Source organism: Bufo bufo, chromosome 8 (assembly GCF_905171765.1).
Source record: "Bufo bufo chromosome 8, aBufBuf1.1, whole genome shotgun sequence".
In the NCBI taxonomy this organism is placed as follows: domain Eukaryota; kingdom Metazoa; phylum Chordata; class Amphibia; order Anura; family Bufonidae; genus Bufo; species Bufo bufo.
In genome coordinates, this window is record NC_053396.1 from 36132625 (window position 1) to 36154276 (window position 21652).

Consider the following 21652-nt stretch of genomic DNA (forward strand, 5'->3'; position numbering starts at 1 on the left):
CCAGGTCTCTCCGTTTAACAGCAGAGAGTAGAATTTTTTTTTTTTTATGTGAAGCTGTGGCTCCGGAGCTGAGGGAGTGCCCCGAAATCGCACCAGATTAAATTTTGTTTTATCTTGGCTGGCTGTTTTAATAGGCAGTTGTGCTAAATAAACTCATGGGTGTGGACAGATGTAGGAAATTGCTCAACCGATTACAGATTTTGAGGGGAAAAAAAGAAGTGTAAGGACATGGCCACATGCTCAGGTTTTTTGATGCAGTTTTTAAAGCTATATCGGGGAGTGGATTCCGAATACCTGTCCTTTATTCTTTTTCTCTTTTTATGATCCACTGCTGATTTTGGCTTCATAAAAACTGAGCATGTGGCCGAACCCCAGCCACTGTCCTTCAGATTCTATGGGCCAGATTTATCATTAGCTCAAGTCAGAATAATGGAGTGAAAAAGTCCCCAAAAAAGTCCCAAACGCTAAAACTGCGCACAAATTTGCGACTTTTTTCTGCTCTGCACTATGCTCGCCAGTTTTCTGAAAGTGGGCGTGTTTTCTTATGTAAATGAATCTCTAGACAGATTTACTATTGGGACTATTTAAAAAGTCGCAAAAAAGTCGCAATTTCACTCCAGTGAGGACCATGCTTATCTTATGAGACTTTTTAATAATACATGCGACTTTTTCATACAAAACGTGCGACTTTTTCGTAAAGATGTGCGACTTTTGTAAAGATTCTTACTGACGGATAAACTGCTACCGTCAAACCACATTTATTACAGTCTTAAAGGGCCGATCATAAATCTGACTTGGCTAAAACTGACTTTAGCCATATGTGAAAGTGGAGTGAGCTGTCAGTCATGATAAATCTGGCCCTATGTATTTTAATACTAGGTCATTTGAACTAATGAAAGATATTCCGCCCTTTAAGTAACCTATCTGTATGAAATGAATAAGCCGTAGTTGCTTAGATGCATAAAATGAGCTTTAGTCCATCCGACAACCCTATTGATGGACTAAAACTGAACTCCTGGTGTTCCTTGCACAACTAGGTGTGCTATAAATGAGGAACATTGAGCTGATAATATATCTGTATTAGACTACTATACCTTAAAGAGTACCTGAGTTTTCAAAAAAAGTTAGCATAATGACTGTGCTTCTTTGTGCAATCATAACTGTGAAGGAGCAGTTATGTTTTGGCTTCCTTAATGTTTTTTTCAGCCATATTCCCGGTTTCATCTGCACAGCTAGATGCATTTCACTCAGAAGCACTGTTCTGTAGTGACCAAGTGACCAAACGTCCCTTACTTCCTACTATGTTTTTTTTCTTCTAGGGAACTCAGAAAGCTGATAAGGAAAGAGAAATCACACTTAGGGCTCATGCACACGACAGTATTTAGTGTTCAGTATAATGGCCGTTTTTTTTAGTTCAGTATGTGGTACATATACTGAACCATTCATTTCAATGGTTCAGCAAAAAAAACTGAAGTGTCTCCGTGTGCATTCCGTTTCAGTATTTCCGTGAAAAGATAGAACATGTCCTATTCTTGCCCGTAAATCACGGTGCTTGGCTCCATTCAAGTCAATGGGTCCGCAAAAAAAACGGAACACATACGGAAATGCATCCGTATGTCTTTCGTATCCGTTCCGTTTTTGTGGAACCATCTATTGAAAATGTTATGCCCAGCCCAATTTTTTCTATGTAAGTACTGTATACGGCATACGGAAAAGAAACGGAAACACAATGGAAACAAAAAATGGAACAACTGATCCGTAAAAAACGGACCGCAAAACACTGAAAAAGCCATACGGTCGTGTGCATGAGCCCTTAGTTTTTTTCCGGTATTGAGCCTCTTGGCTGGAACTCAATACCGGAAAAGTTTAAGGCAAGTGTGAAAGTACCCTTATAAGGGCTCATGCACACGACCGTTGTTTTGCGGTCCGTTTTTCACGGATTCGTTGTTCCGTATCTGAGGTTTTTTTTCCTCTGATTTAAGTCCTCCTCCGTTCCGTTATTCCACAAAACATCTCCGTATAGTTTCCGTATGCGATCAGTTTTTTGCGGATCGGAAAAGGAAACAGTAACTTATTAATCACCAAACACATGAGCAATATGGGCTGGGCATAGCATTTCTACAGTATGGATCCTCAAAATATGGAGGAAATACGGATGAGTTCCGGGTTCATTCCGGGTTTTTTGGCGGAGCGTATGCGGAACCATTCACTTCAAAGGGCCTGCAAAAACAACGGAAGGTACTCAGTGTGCATTCTGTTTCCGTATTTCCGTTCTGCAAAAATGTAGTGCATGTCCTATTATTGTCCGCAAATCACGGTCAATGGGTCCACAAAAAATGCGGAACGAACACGGAACTCATCCGTATTTCCTCTATATTTTGCGGATCCATACTGTAGAAATGCTATGCCCAGCCCATATTGCTCATGTGTTTGGTGATTAATAAGTTACTGTTTCTGTTTCCGATCCGCAAAAAAATGGATCGCATACGGAGATGTTTTGTGAAATAACGGAACGGAGGAGGACTTAAATCAGAGAAAAAAAACCCTCAGATACGGAACAACGAATCCGTGAAAAACGGACCGCAAAACAACAACGGTCGTGTGCATGTGCCCTTACAGACACACAGGAGGCTCCTGTGATGTTCATTAGGGTACTTTCACACTTGCCTTAAACTTTTCCGGTATTGAGTTCCGTCCTAGGGGCTCAATACCGGAAAAAAACTGATCAGTTTTATTCTAATGCATTCTGAATGGAGAGCAATCCGTTCCGTATGCATCAGGATGTCTTCAGTTCAGTCACTGTACGGATTTTGGACGGAGAAAATACCGCAGCTTGCCGGAATGCTGGTATTATTTTCTATTGAAATTCATTAATGCCGCATCTGGCCCAAGTGTTCTGGAAAAACATCCGGTTTTGTGGTCTACGCATGCGCAGACCTTTAAAAATGTTAAAAAGATATATACCGGATCCGTTTTCCCGGATGACAACCGGAGAGACGGATCCAGTATTGAAATGCATTTGTGAGACGGATCCGCATCCGGATCAGTCTACAAACGGTATCTGTTTGCATACAGATTGCCGAATCTGGCAGGCAGTTCCGGCGACGGAACTGCCTGCCGGAATCCAACAACACAAGTGTGAAAGTACCCTAAGGCTACTTTCACACTAGCGGCAGGAAGGATCCGACAGGCTGTTCACCCTGTCGGATCCGTCCTGCCGCTATTTCGCCGGACTATTGACTATAATGGGGACGGGGGCGGAGCCCTGGCGCAGCACGGCAGTGCACGGTGAAAGGCCGCCGGACTAAAAGTACTGCATGTCCGACTTTTTAGTCCGGCGGCCTCTCACTGCGAACTGCCGTGCTGCGCCAGAGCTCCGCCCCCATCCCCATTATAGTCAATGGGGACAGAGCGGCGGTCCGGCGGCACAGCGAAATATCGGCAGGACGGATCAGACAGGGTGAACAGCCTGTCGGATCCGTCCTGCCGCTAGACGTGCCCCCACTTTCTGTCAGCCGTCTTCTGTCTCTGTTTCCAGGGACTGATCTTGCCTGACAACAGGCAGTGGACTGCATTAGGTGGAAGTGACACTCCTAGTGGCCATGAGTTTACAGTTTTTTTCAAGTGGATTCTGGCGTATTTTTTTTAAAAGAAGTGATTTAGAAATTTGCTAGTTACACCATTTTCTATTAAATTAAGCAAAATTGTGTGAAAGTACAGAGACTCTTTAAATGTACGTCTAAATAGAACGACTCGCCGTCACATGAAATCATACCTACTGTCCTCTATCGTGCAGCCTCTAGCTTTTTAGAAGAGAATATCCCAGCTTCTGTCCACCATCTGGATTGTTTGTGTCCCTGTGGTCGCTTCAGTAACAGCGTAATGTATTGCTCAGGCATCTCAAAGATACTGTAGGTCAGGGATCAGCAGCCTTCGGCTCTCCAGCTGCTGTGAAACTACAACTCCCAGCATGCAAACATACTCTGCTATTCTTCTAACTCCCATACAAGTAAATGAAGCATTCTGGGAGTTGTAGTTTCTGAACAGCTAGGGTGCCGGAGGTTGCTGATCTCTGCTGTAGGTCTTAGCAGTAGCTATAGATATACAAATCATTAGTAGTCCCGGGAAGCTACATAGGCAGGTCTAAGGAGGCATTCACGTGGCCGTTTTGAAGATCCACAAAATACGGATGTGGCCCGTGTGCATCGCACTCTCTTTGCGGGCCCTATTGAAAAAGAATAGGACATGTTCTATAATGTGCGGCTCGGCCACACGGATACGGACAGTCCATGATGTGACCTTAGGCATGCATATACTATTAAAATAGAGCACTGTGTAATGTGGGCTTGATAAGAACCAGGTCTCGTGCATCTGTCGAATTATTACCCTATTAATTACCTTTCAGGCAAAACCCGGAGAACACATTTGAAGTTTATGTGGAAGTGAGCCGTCCTGGAGAAAATGCATCTAGACAAGGTACCGTACTTGTTTAATTTTTCTCAGTTTTGTCTGATTAATTTCTTGAATGCTAACTTAATGAATATTTGGTCATAATGTTGTTGTAAGAGTGTGGAAAGACGTCTGAAGTGTTGCGGACCCTGTGGAGAACGTTTCATGGAGCTTGAAGTTACTATTAATGCACAAGTCCCAGAAGTATATGAGTTGATGTAACCCTTAGACTGCTGCGTTCTTTCCTAGCTTGCACAGCCACTTGGTGAACTCGCAAAAGTAAAACTCCACGTACGTTAGTTACTGCAGACTGGCTCCATCCGAGACGGGCTGTGGTTTTCTGTAGGCAGGTAAGGTCTAAGCATCCCACATTTTAGATCTTGAAGTGTTGGAGGCTCTTGAGAGACACAATTAATGATGTTATGCAGACTGGATGTGGCCCTCTGGGTTTGATGGAGTATTGTGGGGAGAATTGGCCAGGAGAAGCCTCCCTGCTCCGCTAAGCAGCTGTAATAGACAAAGTGCCCTCAGGTACTGTAGCTTCACCCTGCTTCCACACTTCTGAACAATGCTTTTGCCATTATCCTTCCGAAAGATCCTGTGGCTGTTGCATGTTGAGGATTTCAACAATGCCGTTACTTTTAATCTTGCACGCTCATCCTTCTAAAATATACAGTGTTTGCTGAATGGTTCAAACATGCTGTTATAGATCCGCCGTTCTTAGAAAAGCTTTTTTTTCCCCCCTCTTTGTGAAAGCATGTCGGTCGATAACCTTTCCTATGCTCACTTAGATCACTTATTCATCCCTCTGAGATGCTTCCATCCTTCTATCTTATTGTTTCTCTTCCAGTCGTCTCCTTCATTTAACTGTTTTCTAAAAATGATCGGTTTTCCAGTCTCGAGTCCGCTTAACAGAGTATTTCCCTCGTATAATAAAATTAAAAAATAATTTTATTCATACTTCAGTAACTAACGCTGATAGCAGCCACCATAAAAGAATTGACCCACACTCTTCATTTGGTCATAGTCCCAGTGGAGCTAAGTGGACACTGATGTTCTGTTTCTGGGATACGCCAATGTGTGTTACCATTCTTTATTTCTAGATAACTGTGTTTTTAAGAAGTTATTGTGTGGATTTGCTTTGTTTATTGGTGAGAATGGTGGGCCGGTGGGAGCTCTGATGCCAGGGGCGGACGTGGTGGTCTGTTGCTACACGAACTCCAGTGTGGAACCATAGTTTATTGGGAGATGCTTTGGTGCTCCTTATGGTTATTGTGTGTGTGGAGGACCTCTCAGGTAAGATAAGGGACTGACTGTGCAGCCAAGATCTGAGGATATCTTTGGAGAAGGGTTGGAGCCTGACAGCATTTATGGCTGAAAAGGCAGTGACCCTGAGTATCCTGTTGAGTGGTTGCAGACTGCTTCCAGCGTCCTCATCTAGAACCGAACTGCTGTCTTGTTTTGCTCTGCCAGGACAGTGCTTCATAACCAGAAAAGGTCCTGTGTGGCCAATTGGAAGCCAAGTCACTCCTGAGCCAATCAGAGACTGTAACCGCTAGGACACGCTTTACATATATCAGTTTCGGCCTGCAATTTTTAGGACGGGAGCCGGACATGACTGAGATAAGTATACTGCATGTCAGTTAGGGTTGGGCGATTAATTGATAAAAAAACAAAACCGACTATCAGCCAGATTAACCAACGGCAATTTGCCTATCGGAAATATAAAGTAGTAGGACACACAGGGCTACTAATCACCAACCAGGGTGCTCACAGTCCAGTAGTGTCACCCCACTACTCAATAAGGACAAATATAAATATATAAAAGACTGGGCACACCTGAGGAAATTTGGTCGCTAAGTTTAATAATTAAATGCAAAGCTATAGGCACATGACTAAAAGGTTGATACGTTCCGATAAAACAATATAACAGTAAAACCGTATATAAGCCGTAGGCATATATCACCAGGAACAGTGGTACACAGTAGCAGGGTATATATAGATTATATAAATCGACTGACCTCCTATGAATAAATACACTAATTTTAAAACATCAAATAAAATACAATAAATATAGCAGCATCAATTAACTGTAGCAGCATATATAAGAAATCAAAGTGCTAGATGGCAGCGAGAAGGAGGATTGGAGACAGGCAATTTGCCTATGTCCGTTTTTTCAGTATGTTTTTTCCTTAACCCCTTAGTGACAACCTTTTTAACGGAGGTCACTGAGGGGCTTTAGGCTGGGCCACCACATTCTCACGGTGGCCCGGTTTAAGCGCTGCACGGGTCTCCTGTGTAGGAGAGAGTGAGGGCTCAGCTCTCACATGAGAGCCACGTTTCTGCTCTAACAGCCCTGACTGGCAGGAGTGCTGATCCAGTCTGTTTAACCCCTTACATGCTGTCCGCAGCATGTAAGCGGTGACAGAGAGAGCAGACTCCCTCTGTCTCCCATCGGCACACCGCAAATGCGATCGCAGGATGCCGATGCAGGCCGGGTACTGGTGTAGGCTCCAAGCCTGCCTTGAGTGTTTTCTAGCTGGCTGCGCCTCTCTGCATTAAAATGCATTGCACTATAGCGATAGTATTTTAGAAACAATCAAAAGATCACTTGTTATAGTCTATTAAGTAGTTAAAAAAAAAAAATATTTATAAAAGAAAAAAAATTACAATTAAAAAATATATTTTGGTATCGCCACGTCCGTAACGGCCCGCAATACACACATATCGTGTAAATTGTCCCCTACGGTAAAGGCCGTAAAAAATAAATAAATGCTGAATTGCTCATTTTATTCTTAGTTGCCACCGAAAGAACTTAATAACAAGCGATCAAAAAGTGTTATTTACCCCAAAATGACACCAATGAAAACTAGAAGTCGTCCTGCACAAATCAAGCCCTCACAGAACTCCATAGAACGAAAAATAAAAAAAGTTATGAGTCTTGGGATGCGGTGATGCAAAAAGATTTTCTTCTTTTTAAAAAAAGGGATTTTATTGCACAAACATAGTAAAAAACCAACCTGTATGTGTTTGGTATCGCTGTAATTGTACTGACCCAGAGAATAAAGATATTATGTTATTGATGCCAAAAAATGAACGCCCCAAAATTTATAACGTAACTCAGTGGCAGTATTGCTGTTTTTCCCATCTCCCTCCCAGAAAGAGTTCATAAAAGTTAGTCAGCAAGTTATGTGTACCCCCAAATGACACCATTAAAAACTACAACTCGCCCCGCAAAAAACAAGCCCTCATGCAGCTACATATACAGAAAAATGAAAAAAGCTCTTGGAAGGCAACAATGATAAAAGGAAGAAAAACGATTAGTCAGTAAGGCCCAAAACAGGCTAATCACTAAGGGGTTAAAAATTGTAAAGTCAAATACAAGCAGTGTGTATATGTATGTATGTATATATATATATATATATATATATATATATATATATAATTATACCATTGGTGTCATATAAAACCCCCTGCTAAGCCACGCTCTGAGCCACACCCCTACAAAAATTGTTCAATAATCAAAAATAATTTTTGTCATAAGCGCCCAGTTATAATGTCAGTGCACAGATCCATCGTCTATGATAATGCCGGACAGAAAAACAGTGGATGCATTAATTTTATTTGCAGCGCTATTTGACCTCCGGCATCATAGCTGATGCATCAGATGTATGAGAACGATCCCATAGAAAACTATAGGATCAGTTCTGCCTTCAGTTCCCCTCAATGTTTTCTGATTCACGCTGAAGCGGATAGCTGGACATTTGAAGGGGCTCTAAGCTGTGTGTCTACCAGGGACTGTCACCCCTAAGCTGAGTGCCCATCGCACAGTCTCCTTTATGGAGTGGGCAGGCATCGACTGGTGGCCTCATTCAGTGTAGCTCTGGGTCAGTGACATGATAGATAGACAGACAGCAGGTCTGATTTATGTACCCAAAAAGTAGACCTACAGTCATGAGAAAATGAACGTGCGTCCTCTTTGTTTGGACATACACCCTCTGTGTATCAGGAAGTTAAAAATGAAAATCTGGTCCTTAGCAGGTCTTAAAATTTGTTAAATATAACCTCAGATGAACAACAACACATGACAGATTATGGTAGGTTCTCATCTGCGGCAGTTAAAGAGCTCTGAACCCGGACATATCCCCATTTTCACCCAGGCAGGCCCTCTGAAGGGCAGGCTTTAGTGCTGCCCTAGCCATTTTACAGGCTAGGGCAGCGATAAAGCCTGCCCATTATTGCTGGTGACGTCACCGGGCTCACTGCTAGGCGGAAGCCTCTGCCTAGCTTTACCCATGGAGAGCCTAGTACGTCACCAGTTCTCCAGAAAAAGCATGAAATGCTCTGATGCTCATGTCAGAGGGGCTGCCTGGGTGAAAACGGGGATATGTCCGGGTTCAGGTCCGAATCCGAAGTCTAGTAGTATGTTATGTTATGATCCACAGTGGGGTACTGATAAATAGGGGGTTGCCTCCGGCATCTAGTGCTCTTGTTATCAGTCCTCCTCTAGTAAAATGATGTTCTCCTTGAAGGAGTGCAGTATGCATTTATGTTTGCCTTCCACGTTCTTGGGAGCCAGCCTCATTATCTTATAGCCTTATTTTTTTCCTGAGTGTTTTCACCTTTCCATCCTAGGGAGGTAAATAATTGGTATTTAGTATCATAGACGGGAGGAGACGAGTGCTTGATGATATCGGAGGAGACCCCTACCTCATGATGACACTTTCTATTGATGAAATGGGGATGGACAAGACAATTGGAAATGGATGGAATTACTGCAATAAGGTCCAAGTCAAACTGGCCACGAAGGAGTTATTGCAACCCTTCCATTCATGCCGCGTTGAGGATTAGGAAGGGAAATGCAGCTTATGTGTCAAGACAAAGCTTGTAAAAGGTTCTTTCACCAACTCCACCACACGTTTTCTCCCTTCCCTCCAAAACATCCTGCTTTGTTAAAAGTAAGAGATGAATCTCTTCCACAGAAATCTATTAACTCCAGAGCAGTTCATCATTGTTTGAGGGCAAAGGACCCCCATTAGCATCTGAAAGACTCGCGCTTCCCATAATTTTGTTCCTACAGGAGTCTGGGAGCGGGTGAAGTACTTCCGTCTTTGCTCTAGTAGTTGGTTTGCGAGCATGGCTTTCTGAAGCCTGTGAAGATCACAATCGTTGGCCTCAGCTTAATTCTTTTGTATGGCTTTTTTCTCAATTCTTGCATTCGGGCAGGAAGACCCTGTCTTGTTAAAAGTTGATGTTCTTCTGTAGTCAATTGAACATGTATTTAATGTTCTGCTTGTAATAGAAGGAGATCATTGGCTTCACATATGTCCAGCGATCCGGTTCAGTTCCCGTTCCAGTGTGAAGTGGAGAACTCTGGAGGACAATTGAAGCTAGAACTGATCCCGTAGTTTTTTATGGGATCGCTCTCGTACATCCAGGGCGTCAGTTGTGATGCTGACACTGAATGCTCAATTTTTCTGTCCCTTGCTTTCAGGGGATAGACACCGGATGTCCGCCTCCTGATCTAAAGTAGCTGGTCGAGCACAACTAACATATATGATATACATCCTAGAAAGGACCAATATGGAAAATATGAGAAAGGCTACTTTAACAGCTGCGTTTTCCTTTCCGCTATTGAGAGCCGTCATAGGGTCTCAATACCGGAGGAAAACGCTTCCGTTTTGTCCCCATTCATTGTCAATGGTGACAAAACTGAACTGAACGGAACGGAATGCTCCAAAATGCATTCAGTTCCTTTTCATTGCGTTACCGTGACGCACACAAAAATGCTGCCAGCAGTGTTTTTGTGTGCGGCATGGGAAACTGATCAAAAACCATGTCAGTGGTGCAGGATCATTTTATTTTATTTTTTTCCAGACACGGTTTTATCGGCATATTCATTTCTGATATAATACAACGGGATCCGTTCTGAACTGATGCAGCCAGTTGTATTATTCAAACAGATGCATTTTCCTTCGGTTTTGAGATTCTCTGCCGGAGAGGAAAACGCAGATGCAAGAACCGGAATGGTATGTGGAGCAAGACGGAAACGCAATGTAAGTCAGTGGTGCCGTATCCATTTTCTCGGACACAAAAGAATACGGATCCGGCGCCCATTGACTTACAATGGTTTTAGTGACAGATCTGTTGTGGCTATTTTAGAGATAATACAACCGGATCCGTTCATAACTGATGCAGACGGTTGTATTATCCTAACGGAAGCGTTTTTGCTGATCCATGACGATCCATGATCCAGAAAAACGTAGATGTGAAAGTAGCCAAACTATTTTTTTTAGACTTTTTTTTTTTTACTTCTTGTTATTCAGATGGCATCAACATATAATACAGTGCTGCCCATTGTAACGATTCAGATTCAGTATGTTAAATTTTGCAACCAACTGTATATATCCAGTATCTTAGAAAATAGTCATGATTTCAACAGATTTTGCCTTTTTGTTTCTACAGCTTCTATGCAGACCCATGTGTCTCCATAAACTTCAACAAACTTCATGTAGTCTGATGCTGCAGTCAATTGTTTCTAGCTCCTGTTTTCTGTAGGGTGACGTGGGGTAGATGAATGGGAGGGTAAAGGCCATTTTACACGAGATGAGGATCAGGGCAATTATCAGTAACAAGTTTTGGTACGAGCACTCATTCCTGATGTAAACACTCATTCCCCATGTAAATGGTGCCGCCAATCACCCAACTAACAAGCAAATGGTCGTTCATCATTGATTGCATCTTTTATGCAGCACAAAAAATCCATTGTTTGCCAGCAACGCATTGCTGTGTGTAAACATTCTGAAAGGGAATGAACAATCACAGTAGTGATCGCTCATCCCCATACACAGGGGATGCTTGCTGCATGTTAATGAAGCTATCGCTTCAGCACAAGGATCAGGCAATTATTGAGAATGTTTGGTTCATTCCTGATAATTGCCTGTGCGTCTGCCTGTGTAAAACGACTTTAAAGGGATTGTCTGTCTTCAACAAATGGGATTTATCATGTAGACAAAGTTAAAGCGGTTACCCAGGAAATAATGATAACCTATCCCCATGATAGGTTATCATTATAACATCGGCGGGGTCTGAGTCCCGGTACACCTGTTGATCTTCTGATTTAGGGAGCCACCACCCTCACCGGAGCTCTGGTGAGCTCAGCCGGCACCTGGCATCTCTCCCAAACATAGCGCCTTACATTGTATAGTGGCTATGCTTGGTATTGCAGCTCAACGCCATTCATTTCAATGGGGCGGAGCTGCAACTAGGCCACGTGAATGATGTATGGGGACATCACATGGCCTAGGAAGAGGCTGCACACTTCTAACAGCCAGGACCCCCCGACGATCTGATATTAATGACCTATCCTGAGGATAGGTCATCAATATAAATTACCGGATCACTCATTTAATACAAGGCACTTACTAATGTATCGTGATTGTCCATATTGCCTCCTTTGCTGGCTTGATTCATTTTTCCATTGCATTATACAGGGATTATGACCACCGCTACAGCGCAGGTACGAGGTGGCCTATGCGCACTCCTACAGGCCCGGCCACCAGAGAGGTCAGCGCTTTTTAATAAAATGTTTAAGCATGGCCCCTGGTGCTGGATCGTTTGCTGAAGTTAGACATCCCCTTTAACTTGACTTGGGGATCAAACTCTACACAGGATTTATTTGTAGTCTGTTAGAGACACATAGGACTGCATAGGGGCTGTATACACTAAACAGAAGATTTTGAAATTCTTTGACCATTTGCAAAGTTGTGTTACATATTTATTGTAGCTATACCTGAAAAAAGAAATATAAAAGTGGTTGTAAAAGCACATATATTGTTCAATCGCGGTTTTCAGAAATCCATGCAAGCACTGGGAGAAGGTACAAACTTAGTCAGATCTAAACTTATTATAGTTGTGTTCTCCCGCCCAATCTAATATATAAAGGGGCGTCACCAAGCTGTAATGGCGAAGAAGCGCACAATAGGGTGGTACATCCCAAAAAAAGCGTTAATAAGTTATAGCAAAAATTGAGGCTCACCTTCTGGGGTTGTGCTAGGAATAGGCACAACCCTATTGAAGACTTACAGGAGAGAAACAGTCCAGGTGCGCGGCTATGCTGCCACAGAAACACAAAGCCCAGTCACTCCAAGAAAAGTGCAGTAGGTATGTAGTCCTGAATCCAGGTCAGATAACCTCGGTGCAGTTGGATGGTTTATCAGAATTCTTCTTTATTGTGAATATTTAAGCATATCCAATAAAACAACGCGTTTCGGGGGATCTGAGGCCCCCTTCATCAGGTAGCGGAATCCATAACGGAATTCTTAGATAACCCTAACCTTGTACGCCGAACTTGAAAACACAAGTTTGCTCATCCCTAGCGGTGTTCAATCCAGGGAATACTCCTCCCACATGGAGCATGCTTCCCCGACTGAAAACGTTCATGTGAAACTGGCCTCAGGTAATGAGAATGTGCATGTGAAGGAGATTGCCAAGTAGGCATCTACAGAACAGAGTGATAGATTATAATCCAAGTCTGATTAGCCTAGTATGTGTACTTTTTTAATTTTCTCAGCTTAAAGTTTTGATAAGGTTTTTTTGGTTTTTCACGTAACCATTCCGTACTTTTAAAGCCAAAAATACTGCTTCGGGGGGATAAATTTGATATTTTTCAAATATCAGAGATGACAGATCTTCTGCTCTAAAATCAAGATTTTTTTTTTAACAATGCAGAGCTCGTACAATCACGCTTATTTCTTTGGAAATGTGCCTGTATGATATGAACTTCCTGAAGTTCTCGGTTAGTAAATGCTTCTCAGAATAAGGATCTGCCCTGGGTGAATCAGCGGAGAGTAACCTTTCTTTTGACAGGTTTAATGACGGCACTCCTACAAACAAATTACCAAATATTACACTACACATCATATAATACAGGGCTTGACAAATTTCCTTGGAATCTAGGAGCCAGCTAAAAAAGTTAGGAGCCAGGCGGAGCCGTGTCATAAAGCCCCCAGTAGGTGCTCCCATAGTGCTTCCCCCCCACTTCTCCATAGAGCCCCCCCAATAATGCTGTATACCATGTTACATATACCGCCGCTCTGTCCCCGGACCCTATTGACTATAATGGGGACGGGGGTGGAGCTCCGGCGCAGCATGGCAGTTCGCGGTGAGAGGCTGCCGGACTAAAAAGTTGAACATGCAGTACTTTTACCATGCACTGCCGTGCTGCGCCAGAGCTCTGCCCCCATTATAGTCAATGGGGTCAGAGCTGCGGTCCAGCGAAACAGCGGAAGGACGGATCTGACAGGGTGAACCGCCTGCCAGATCCATCCTGCTGCAAGTGTGAAAGTAGCCTTAGTTCTATAGCTACTGAATGAGATAGGAGAAGGGATGCCTTTAACATATAGATCTCCTTGAGAAGCCAATTTGATCCTAAAGGGTTAATTCACACTGTAATCTAAACTGTGTCCTGTCACTGTCACTGTCTTATCACTGCTGCAAAAGCATCAGCACAGCCTCAGTGTAACCTGTTCTTTTAACTCAAAGAATCGAATGAGTCACTAACTAAGTCGGATCTTTAGATTCTTTTAACCTGTGACTCATTCGATTCTTTCTTACTTAGACTCCCTGTACTTACTTGTGTGACTCGGAGCTGCTAGTGCTTGCCTTGCCTCAGCTCTGATTGGTTGGTGGGCGGGGAGGGGAGGGGCTGGCAGAAGCAGCTTCCACTCTAGGATCAGATTACACTCCTCCCGAGCCCCTCCCCTCCCTGCTGCCAGCGTCTCGCTCTCTGTGTGCTGTGACTCACTGACTGAGGAGCTGTTTCAAACGGTGCTGCCTCCGGACAGAACGGCAGCTCCTCACCCATCGCCCGGGCACCTTTGAAAACGGGCTGACAAATACCCAAGCGCCAGGACTAAATTCCTGGTCGCCATGGCGACCTGGCGCCTGGGATTTGTCGAGCCCTGATATAATATATATGTATAATTTTTTTTTATTACAACTTGGATCAACTTGCGGGTTAACAAGCTGAACTGGATGGACCTATGTCTTTTTTCAGCCTATGGGGGTCATTTATGATGAGATGTATGACACCTTTTGGTGTATCTTTTCCCTGCCCGTCACATTTATCATTTTCTAAGCCTGTTTTTGGAAAATGAAGCTGTCATACATTTAAGGCTACTTTCCCATCTGTGTTTTCCTTTAAGGTTTTGAGATCCGGCAGAGGGTCTCAAAACTGCAGGAAAACGCATCAGTTTGAATAATACAATACGGCTGCATCAGTTCAGAACGTATCCGGTCTAAATTATTTCGAAAAATGAACATGCCGATAAAACAGTGTCCAAAAATAACGGATCGGCACTATTGACTTACATGGTGTTTAATCAGTTTCCCATGCCACATGCAAAAACGCTGCTTGCAGCAGAACGCAACAAAACGGAACGGCATGCATTCTGGCGCGCTCCGTTCTGGTTTGTTCAGTTTTGTCTCCATTGACAAAGAATGGGGACAAAACTGAAGTGTTTACCTCTGGATTTGAGACCCTCTGCCGGATCTCAAAACCGGAAAGGAAAATGCAGATGTGAAAGTAGCCTAATCAAGTCGCACGGCCGGTGCTGAAGTTATGTAGAGGCCGGAGCCTCTACATAAGTTGGGCACATCAAGCGCAGGCACTGGGATATTAAGACCAGCGTCTAAAACGACGATCTTAATAAATGACCCCCTATGTTACTATGACATAACCTATACACAGAAACAAATACAGACTACCCCTACCCCAATATACACGGTCAAAGGTATATCATGTCACATAGGATAATGGTAAGGGGCCCAGAGCATGGGAAGGCAAAAAAAAGAGGAAAATACCCTCTATTCTGTATAGGTAGTAGTTTTTGTTTTCCGCTATTGAGTACCGTCCTAGGGGCTTAATACCGGAAAATAAACTGATCAGTTTTATTCTAATGCATCAGTTCAGTCCCTTGTACGTTTATTGGACAGAGAAAATACCGCAACATGCTGCAGTTTTCTCTCCGGGCAAAAATACTGAACACTTGCCGGAATGCCGGATTTGGCATTAATTTACATTGAAGTGTATTAGTGCCGGATCTGGCATTAAGTGTTCTGGCAAAATGGATCCGGCTTTCCGGTCTGCGCATGCGCAGACCTTTTAAAAATGCAAAAATTTTTTATACCGGATCCGTTTTTCCAGATGTTACTGGAGAGACGGATCCGGTATTTCAATGCATTTGTCAGACGGATCCGGATCCGTCTGACAAATACCATCCGATTGTGTCCGGATTGCCGGATCCGGCAGGCAGTTCCGTCACCGGAACTGCCTGCCGGAATCCTCGGCCGCAATTGTGAAAGTACCCTAACAAACATCATAATGCCACCCCAAAAAATAAAATCCCCAATACAAATCTAAAAATAATAGTATTGGAGGGGAGTAAGGAGGGGAGTTCCACCCCAATACACGTTTCGCTGTAGTTTATTTATTTTTTTATTTATTTATTTATTTATATATATATATATATATATATATATATATATATATATATTATTGTCTAACAATAAAGATTGCTTATATTTCATGTGTGATGTAACGTTTGGTAATTTTTGTACAAGTTGAACAAAATGTGGATACAACACGGACGGTATCTGTATTGTGCAGATCCGCGAAATACCCACGGTTGTGTGCATGGGGCCTTATGATGGATCCTCATAAATAGGCTGACCGGTGTTTCCCTGGTGGTCCTTGCCTGTTGAAATTCATGGGCCACTGTTTATTTTATTAATGTTCCAAGTCCTCCAAAGAGAGCAGGAGATGCATACAATGTAGCCCCTCTTTCGTCCAGCTAATTGAGGTCCAAAATGAAGGTATCTCTGTCTAAAACTAAAGCAAACCTCTGGTTCCAGATAAAGATTTCACCATGTGATCTATGGATCTGCTGATTCACGGGTCCCTCTTCACACTCTGCATTGGTGGTCCAAGACACCTTCTATATGTCTAGCGCTCCTGACGTGAGCAATGCTGGCCAATCACAAAGAAACAGGAAGTGACATCGACTTTAGGGGGAAGCAGAAAAATGATTGTAGAATAAAAAGACCGTGTTGGATGTCCCAATCAATATATGGCTATTTCTTTTGAAGAGGACCTGTCACTGCTTCTGTCTGGTAGAGTAACGTCTTGCATTCCCTATTCCCGAATTCCCATGACTCTACGCTGTACCATTCCTCTGTTATTCCTTTTAGAAGTTTATTGATTCATTTGCAGCAGTTTGCAATGATGCTTCATCTGGGTGTTACCAGTTGGGCGTGTGTCCCTGCACAGTCTGACACTATCCAATGAGTGCTGTCAGTGTCAGTCTGTGTAGGGACACCTCCCCCAACTGGTAACACCCAGAAGGACCATTATTACAGACCGCCCGGCAATTCATTCATAAACCTCGAAAAAGGAATAATAGAGGAATGGCACTGAGTCATAAGAAAAGATGCTCCAGGATTGTTATTCCAGACATGTCAGGAGAGGTGACAGGTCCTCTTTAAAATCTTTGACGTGAATTGTTGTGTACTTTCAGATTTGCTTTAGAATTTCTTAGACTAAAGGACCATTTCAGAAAGTGTTAAAAGGAACCCGTTGCATTGCCGACCGGTGGTCAGTGAGGAATGGTCCATGTTCTACTCCTCCGAAATGTGTCAGGAAGAAAGAATACATGGGCTACAATCCCTCCTTGCATCTTCATAAGGGAACCCCTCTTTCGTGTTGATTTATCTTCTCCCTTTCTTCTTTCCATGCCTGACATCCTCATCAAGTTCACAGTAGGCTTGCTTTGTTTGCTTTATGTTCAACGCTTGATAAGATTTTTTTTTTTTGCCCCATTGTTTTTTGAAGCAAGGACAAGACTTGCCAGAGTCTGGTGACGGTTTTGTAAAGCCACAATACGGTCATTGTCTACCGTTGAATAATTGTGGCTGCTTTTTGTGCTACCAGAACTAAGGCATTGGCTGTGAACGAATTCCTTCTTAGCGTGAAAGGGGACTAATCCATGTAAATACAGAAGAAAAATAAAGCTATACAGAAAAAGGGAAAGACCGCTAAGCAGGAGGCCAGAGGTCAGCAATTTAACCTTTAACCTAACAAATAAGAAGCATGAATTGGTTTACAAAAGGGAGCTTCTGTGATCTGTCAGTATTTCTATGGAGGACACGGCAAGAAGGGACAACTGACAGGCACTGCCTTTTAACTGCATGTAAAACTTAGTGTTTGGTAGATCTTTTCCAGCGAGTAAGATCTAAAGTTGGAGATATGTCAGATGATAAAGTATGAAATTCAATTTATTGTAGGCTACGCCTAAAAAAGCGCTATGTCAGTGGTGACCAAAAAGTCTAGTGATAATTGAACGGTTGTGGTAATATCTTGGCATTACTGCACCCTCAGTGTTCCCTCTTGGGAAAAAGTTCACGGCTCACCATTAGAAAAAAGTCTTAGCGCCTTGAATTTTTTATGTTACCGCGATACATGGGTGATAAGATGTTGCTCAGTAGCCCTTGGCTTATGAAAGCTTTTTTGAGGCTCAGCAGATCAGCAAACCCACCTTAGACTACTTTCACATCTGCGGTTTTGAGATCCGGCAAAGGATCTCAAAACCGGAGCAAAATAGTCCAGATTTATTTAATGCGCCAGGATGCATCCGTTCCGTTAGGATGCTGTTGTATTAAATCGAAAGGGAACAAACCGGATCTGGCATTAAAATCATTGTAAGTCAATGGGTGACGGATCCGGTACCATTGACTTACATTGTTTTTGGTGCCGGATCTCAAAACTGGAATACAAAACCGCAGATGTGAAAGTAGCTTTAAAGGGGTTATCCCATGACTAATGTAAAAAAATCAGACATCATATAGAACATGGCGATCTCTTTCTAACAAAGCTAGAACCAGCCCTGCACCTCACATGGATCCAGAGATCTCCTCATTCATTGCTCTGATAGATTTATATCAAGCTGACAGCTCAAGGGGAGTGTCTTTTCTGCTGCAGCTTAGGGGGCGTGTCTCAGCTCTCCCTATCACAGCTCAGGGGGCGTGGCTCAGCTCTCCCTACCACAGCTCAGGGGGCGTGTCCATGCTCTCCCTACCACAGCTCAGGGGGCGTGTCTCAGCTCTCCCTATCAGCTCAGGAGGAGGTTGAAGGATGAAACTGAGCATGTGCGGCCTTCTCAGTGAGCAGGACAAAGAAATAAGAAAAAAAACTAACAGCAGGTGGTGCTATACAGATTATATTCCATTGAATAACTCAGTGGCTATATCAATTTTTAATTACATTACATTTTTAATTACATGCAGTTACAAAAGTACTCAGATCCAGGTGCTGGTTTGAAAACTGTAGAATATTTTCCATGGGACAACCCCTTTTATTATACATAACACACCGGTAGAAGAAAGTCTGCACTTTCTGTTCTGAAGTTGTTTGGCTCAGCCTCCCGGGAAATCCGGTCAAGAGATGCCCCATTCTGAAAATCCAACTTCTGCCAATGTCATGTTTTTACCAGTTTTCCAGCCTATAGACGGGACATCACTTTCTTTGTAGACATGGGCAGAACTATTCCTCCCCCTGGCACATTTAAATTTCCCCCTCTTTACTTTACTTTACATCTATTTACTTCATGCAGTATGTCGAAATAGGTCATATGGAAAGAAATTGTCTCCTTTCTTAGTTATATCTGTCTCTGGGTAGATTACATTCGGGGTCATTTACTGTCCAGAAATACACCTATATTGGGCATATTTCTGGTACAGATTGAGGCGCAAAGGTTTTTTGCGCCGCAATCTGTGACTTCGCCCCACTCACGCCAAGTCTAAAATTGTGGACGTGGTATGGGCGGGGAATGGGGCGGTCCAACAGGCCCATCTCATTCATCATTTTCTGCGCATGTTTTAGGCGTAGAAAATGGTTCAAATGTAAGACAGCAAGGAATCCGTCATAGGGTCTGAATACCGGAAAAAAACGCTTCCGTTTTGTCCCCATTCATTGTCATTGGGAACAAAACGTAACTGAACAGAACGGAATGCTAGAGGCTGCCGCCTCTTCATAACTTTGGCGGATCCATCTCCAAATATAGGGGTTATTAAGATCGGCGTCTAAAATGCCAGTCTTAATAAATGATTCATTAAAGAGGATCTTCTGACATTTCTGTTTTTCGTAAATACGTGTATTCCCCTTAGATGAACAATTCTGAAACCCCTTTTCTGAGAAGTCTGCGGTGTGCAGTTCTTCTGTTATTCCTCCTAGAAGTGTCCAGTCTGGAAAAGCTGAGTGACGAACCCTGATGATCCTTTTCAATCTTCTCAACCACAGCTTTGAGATCATTAACTCAGATGATCTCCTGTGGGCAGATGTTTGCAAGCATTCAGCATCTACAAAAACAAATATTGCTGCTTGAGAGAATCATGAAAAATGGTGGGATGAAAAAGAGGTGTCTGATTTGTTTTTACTGGTCATCGCTGAGGCTTGGAGCGCCGTACAGGGTTTCCATAAACCCTGCCAGCATGGAACTGTCACCAAACCCAAGCTTTGGAGTACGATTTTATTTCATTCTTCCATTGTTTGAGAGACAACTCAGAGCATAAAAATCAAGTAACGAAGACAGTCATTATTTCCATGAGTAAAGACCAACTTCCTAGTGAATCTAAAGTTGCGACCTCCCTGCACAATTTCTACTTTTCTACAGTGCTACAAGTAGTTGCCTTTATGCACTCCTCTGTACTGATTTTTCAAATAAATGCAACTTTCTAAATAATCTTCATTAAAAGTTTCTTCCATTTTGCTTGCGCAGAGTATGTGTGAGTGCTGTATAATCTGATCTGAATCCATTAGAACACTGCTCTTATTTCTTAAGTCTCTCTCTCTAATCCCTCCCCTTTCCTTCTTTCCATGTTAGAGATAGCAGCAGGGAGGGGGAGGATGTTGTACATTTCAGAAAAGAGTGTGGAGATGGAGGAAAGCATCCAAGGAGGTCAGCTCACCCAGGCCGTAGATAGAGAGAAAAGGACACACAAGGCAGTTGGCAGGGGGAGATGAACAATTTCTGCTCTTGAGCTGCCAACCAGAGCAGCGACAGAGGCTGATATGTCCGATTCCGTCAGTCAAGAGGCAGGTGGAGTGTCGTCCTCTTCGTGGACATCCTGTTGCAGGTGCTGAGCCCTGCTTGATGAGACATACCGATTCACCCATCTTTACTCAGGCTGCATAAGGATAAAACAGTACAAGAATATGGACATTTTTTTATTATGACATTCTGCTTATTTTGGGCGAAAAATGATTTTAAATTGTACTTTTATTAAGAATTTTCGAAAGATTATCCTCTACAGCTTTCAGTTTCACTGCATTTACATCTGTGGCTTCCTATCAGTGAATCCGTCAGATAGCTGCACTGATGGCTTGATCTGAAGCTCTTATCTCTAGTTCTCTGACAGCTCATAAACACATAAGATATTATCAGTTTCATAATAATTTTGCTTTCAGTAAATGTTTATGAGCTGTTAGAACAATAAAGATAAGGGCTACAGATTGTGCCGACAGAGCAGCTTCCTAATGGATTCACTGAGCAGGAGAAGCAGTAGTCTGCCGATGCACTGAATCATAACACATGCTTTGGAGCTGACAACCCCCATCATCTGGGCCTGTTTCCCCTGGACATAAAAAAGCATACTCACCTGCCCCTGGTAACGCTGCTGCTCCTTTCTTTCTTTACTTGTATAGTGCCAACATATTCCTCAGCGCTTTACAGACCTGATCATCACTCACTGTCCCAAGTGGAGCTGGCTGGAAGGGCTCATCATGCTGATTAAAATGATACCTTTCTTTTGTCTGTATGCTAATCAGCTGCAGTGATATCTGCCTTTTTATTCCTATGCCAATGAGCCAAGTATGAGCACCATGGGGCGGGGCTGAATCATTTGAGCACTGCTTTGTAACACCCCTATGCTCTGCACACGCCCCTCTTCCCTTGTTTGACAGGGCTAGACATCAGCATGCTGTATCCTATAGCCGTGTCCTAGCATGTACACTTCATATACACTACATACTATAGCATTACCACATTGAGATATGCTTAGAAAGGGGATATATATATTACTGGTTTATTCACAGGCACAATATATGATTATTGTGGCGAAAATAACCTCGCCACTGGGTTTTTGAGGGGCC

At 43.1% G+C, this 21652-nt stretch overlaps 1 protein-coding gene across 5 annotated transcripts in view; it reads left to right on the forward strand.

Annotated features, from left to right (window-relative positions):
- Positions 1–21652, forward strand: part of DENND1A (DENN domain containing 1A) — a 785792-nt gene that overhangs the window by 18798 nt on the left and 745342 nt on the right. For all 5 annotated transcript variants that reach the window (XR_005774032.1, XM_040406251.1, XM_040406253.1 and 2 more), the window contains exon 2: positions 4406–4476. Coding sequence is in view for 4 of the 5 variants with exons in the window: in XM_040406251.1 (XP_040262185.1) it covers positions 4406–4476 (71 nt within the window). In the remaining variant the exon portion in view is untranslated. The remainder of the gene's footprint in view (positions 1–4405; positions 4477–21652) is intronic.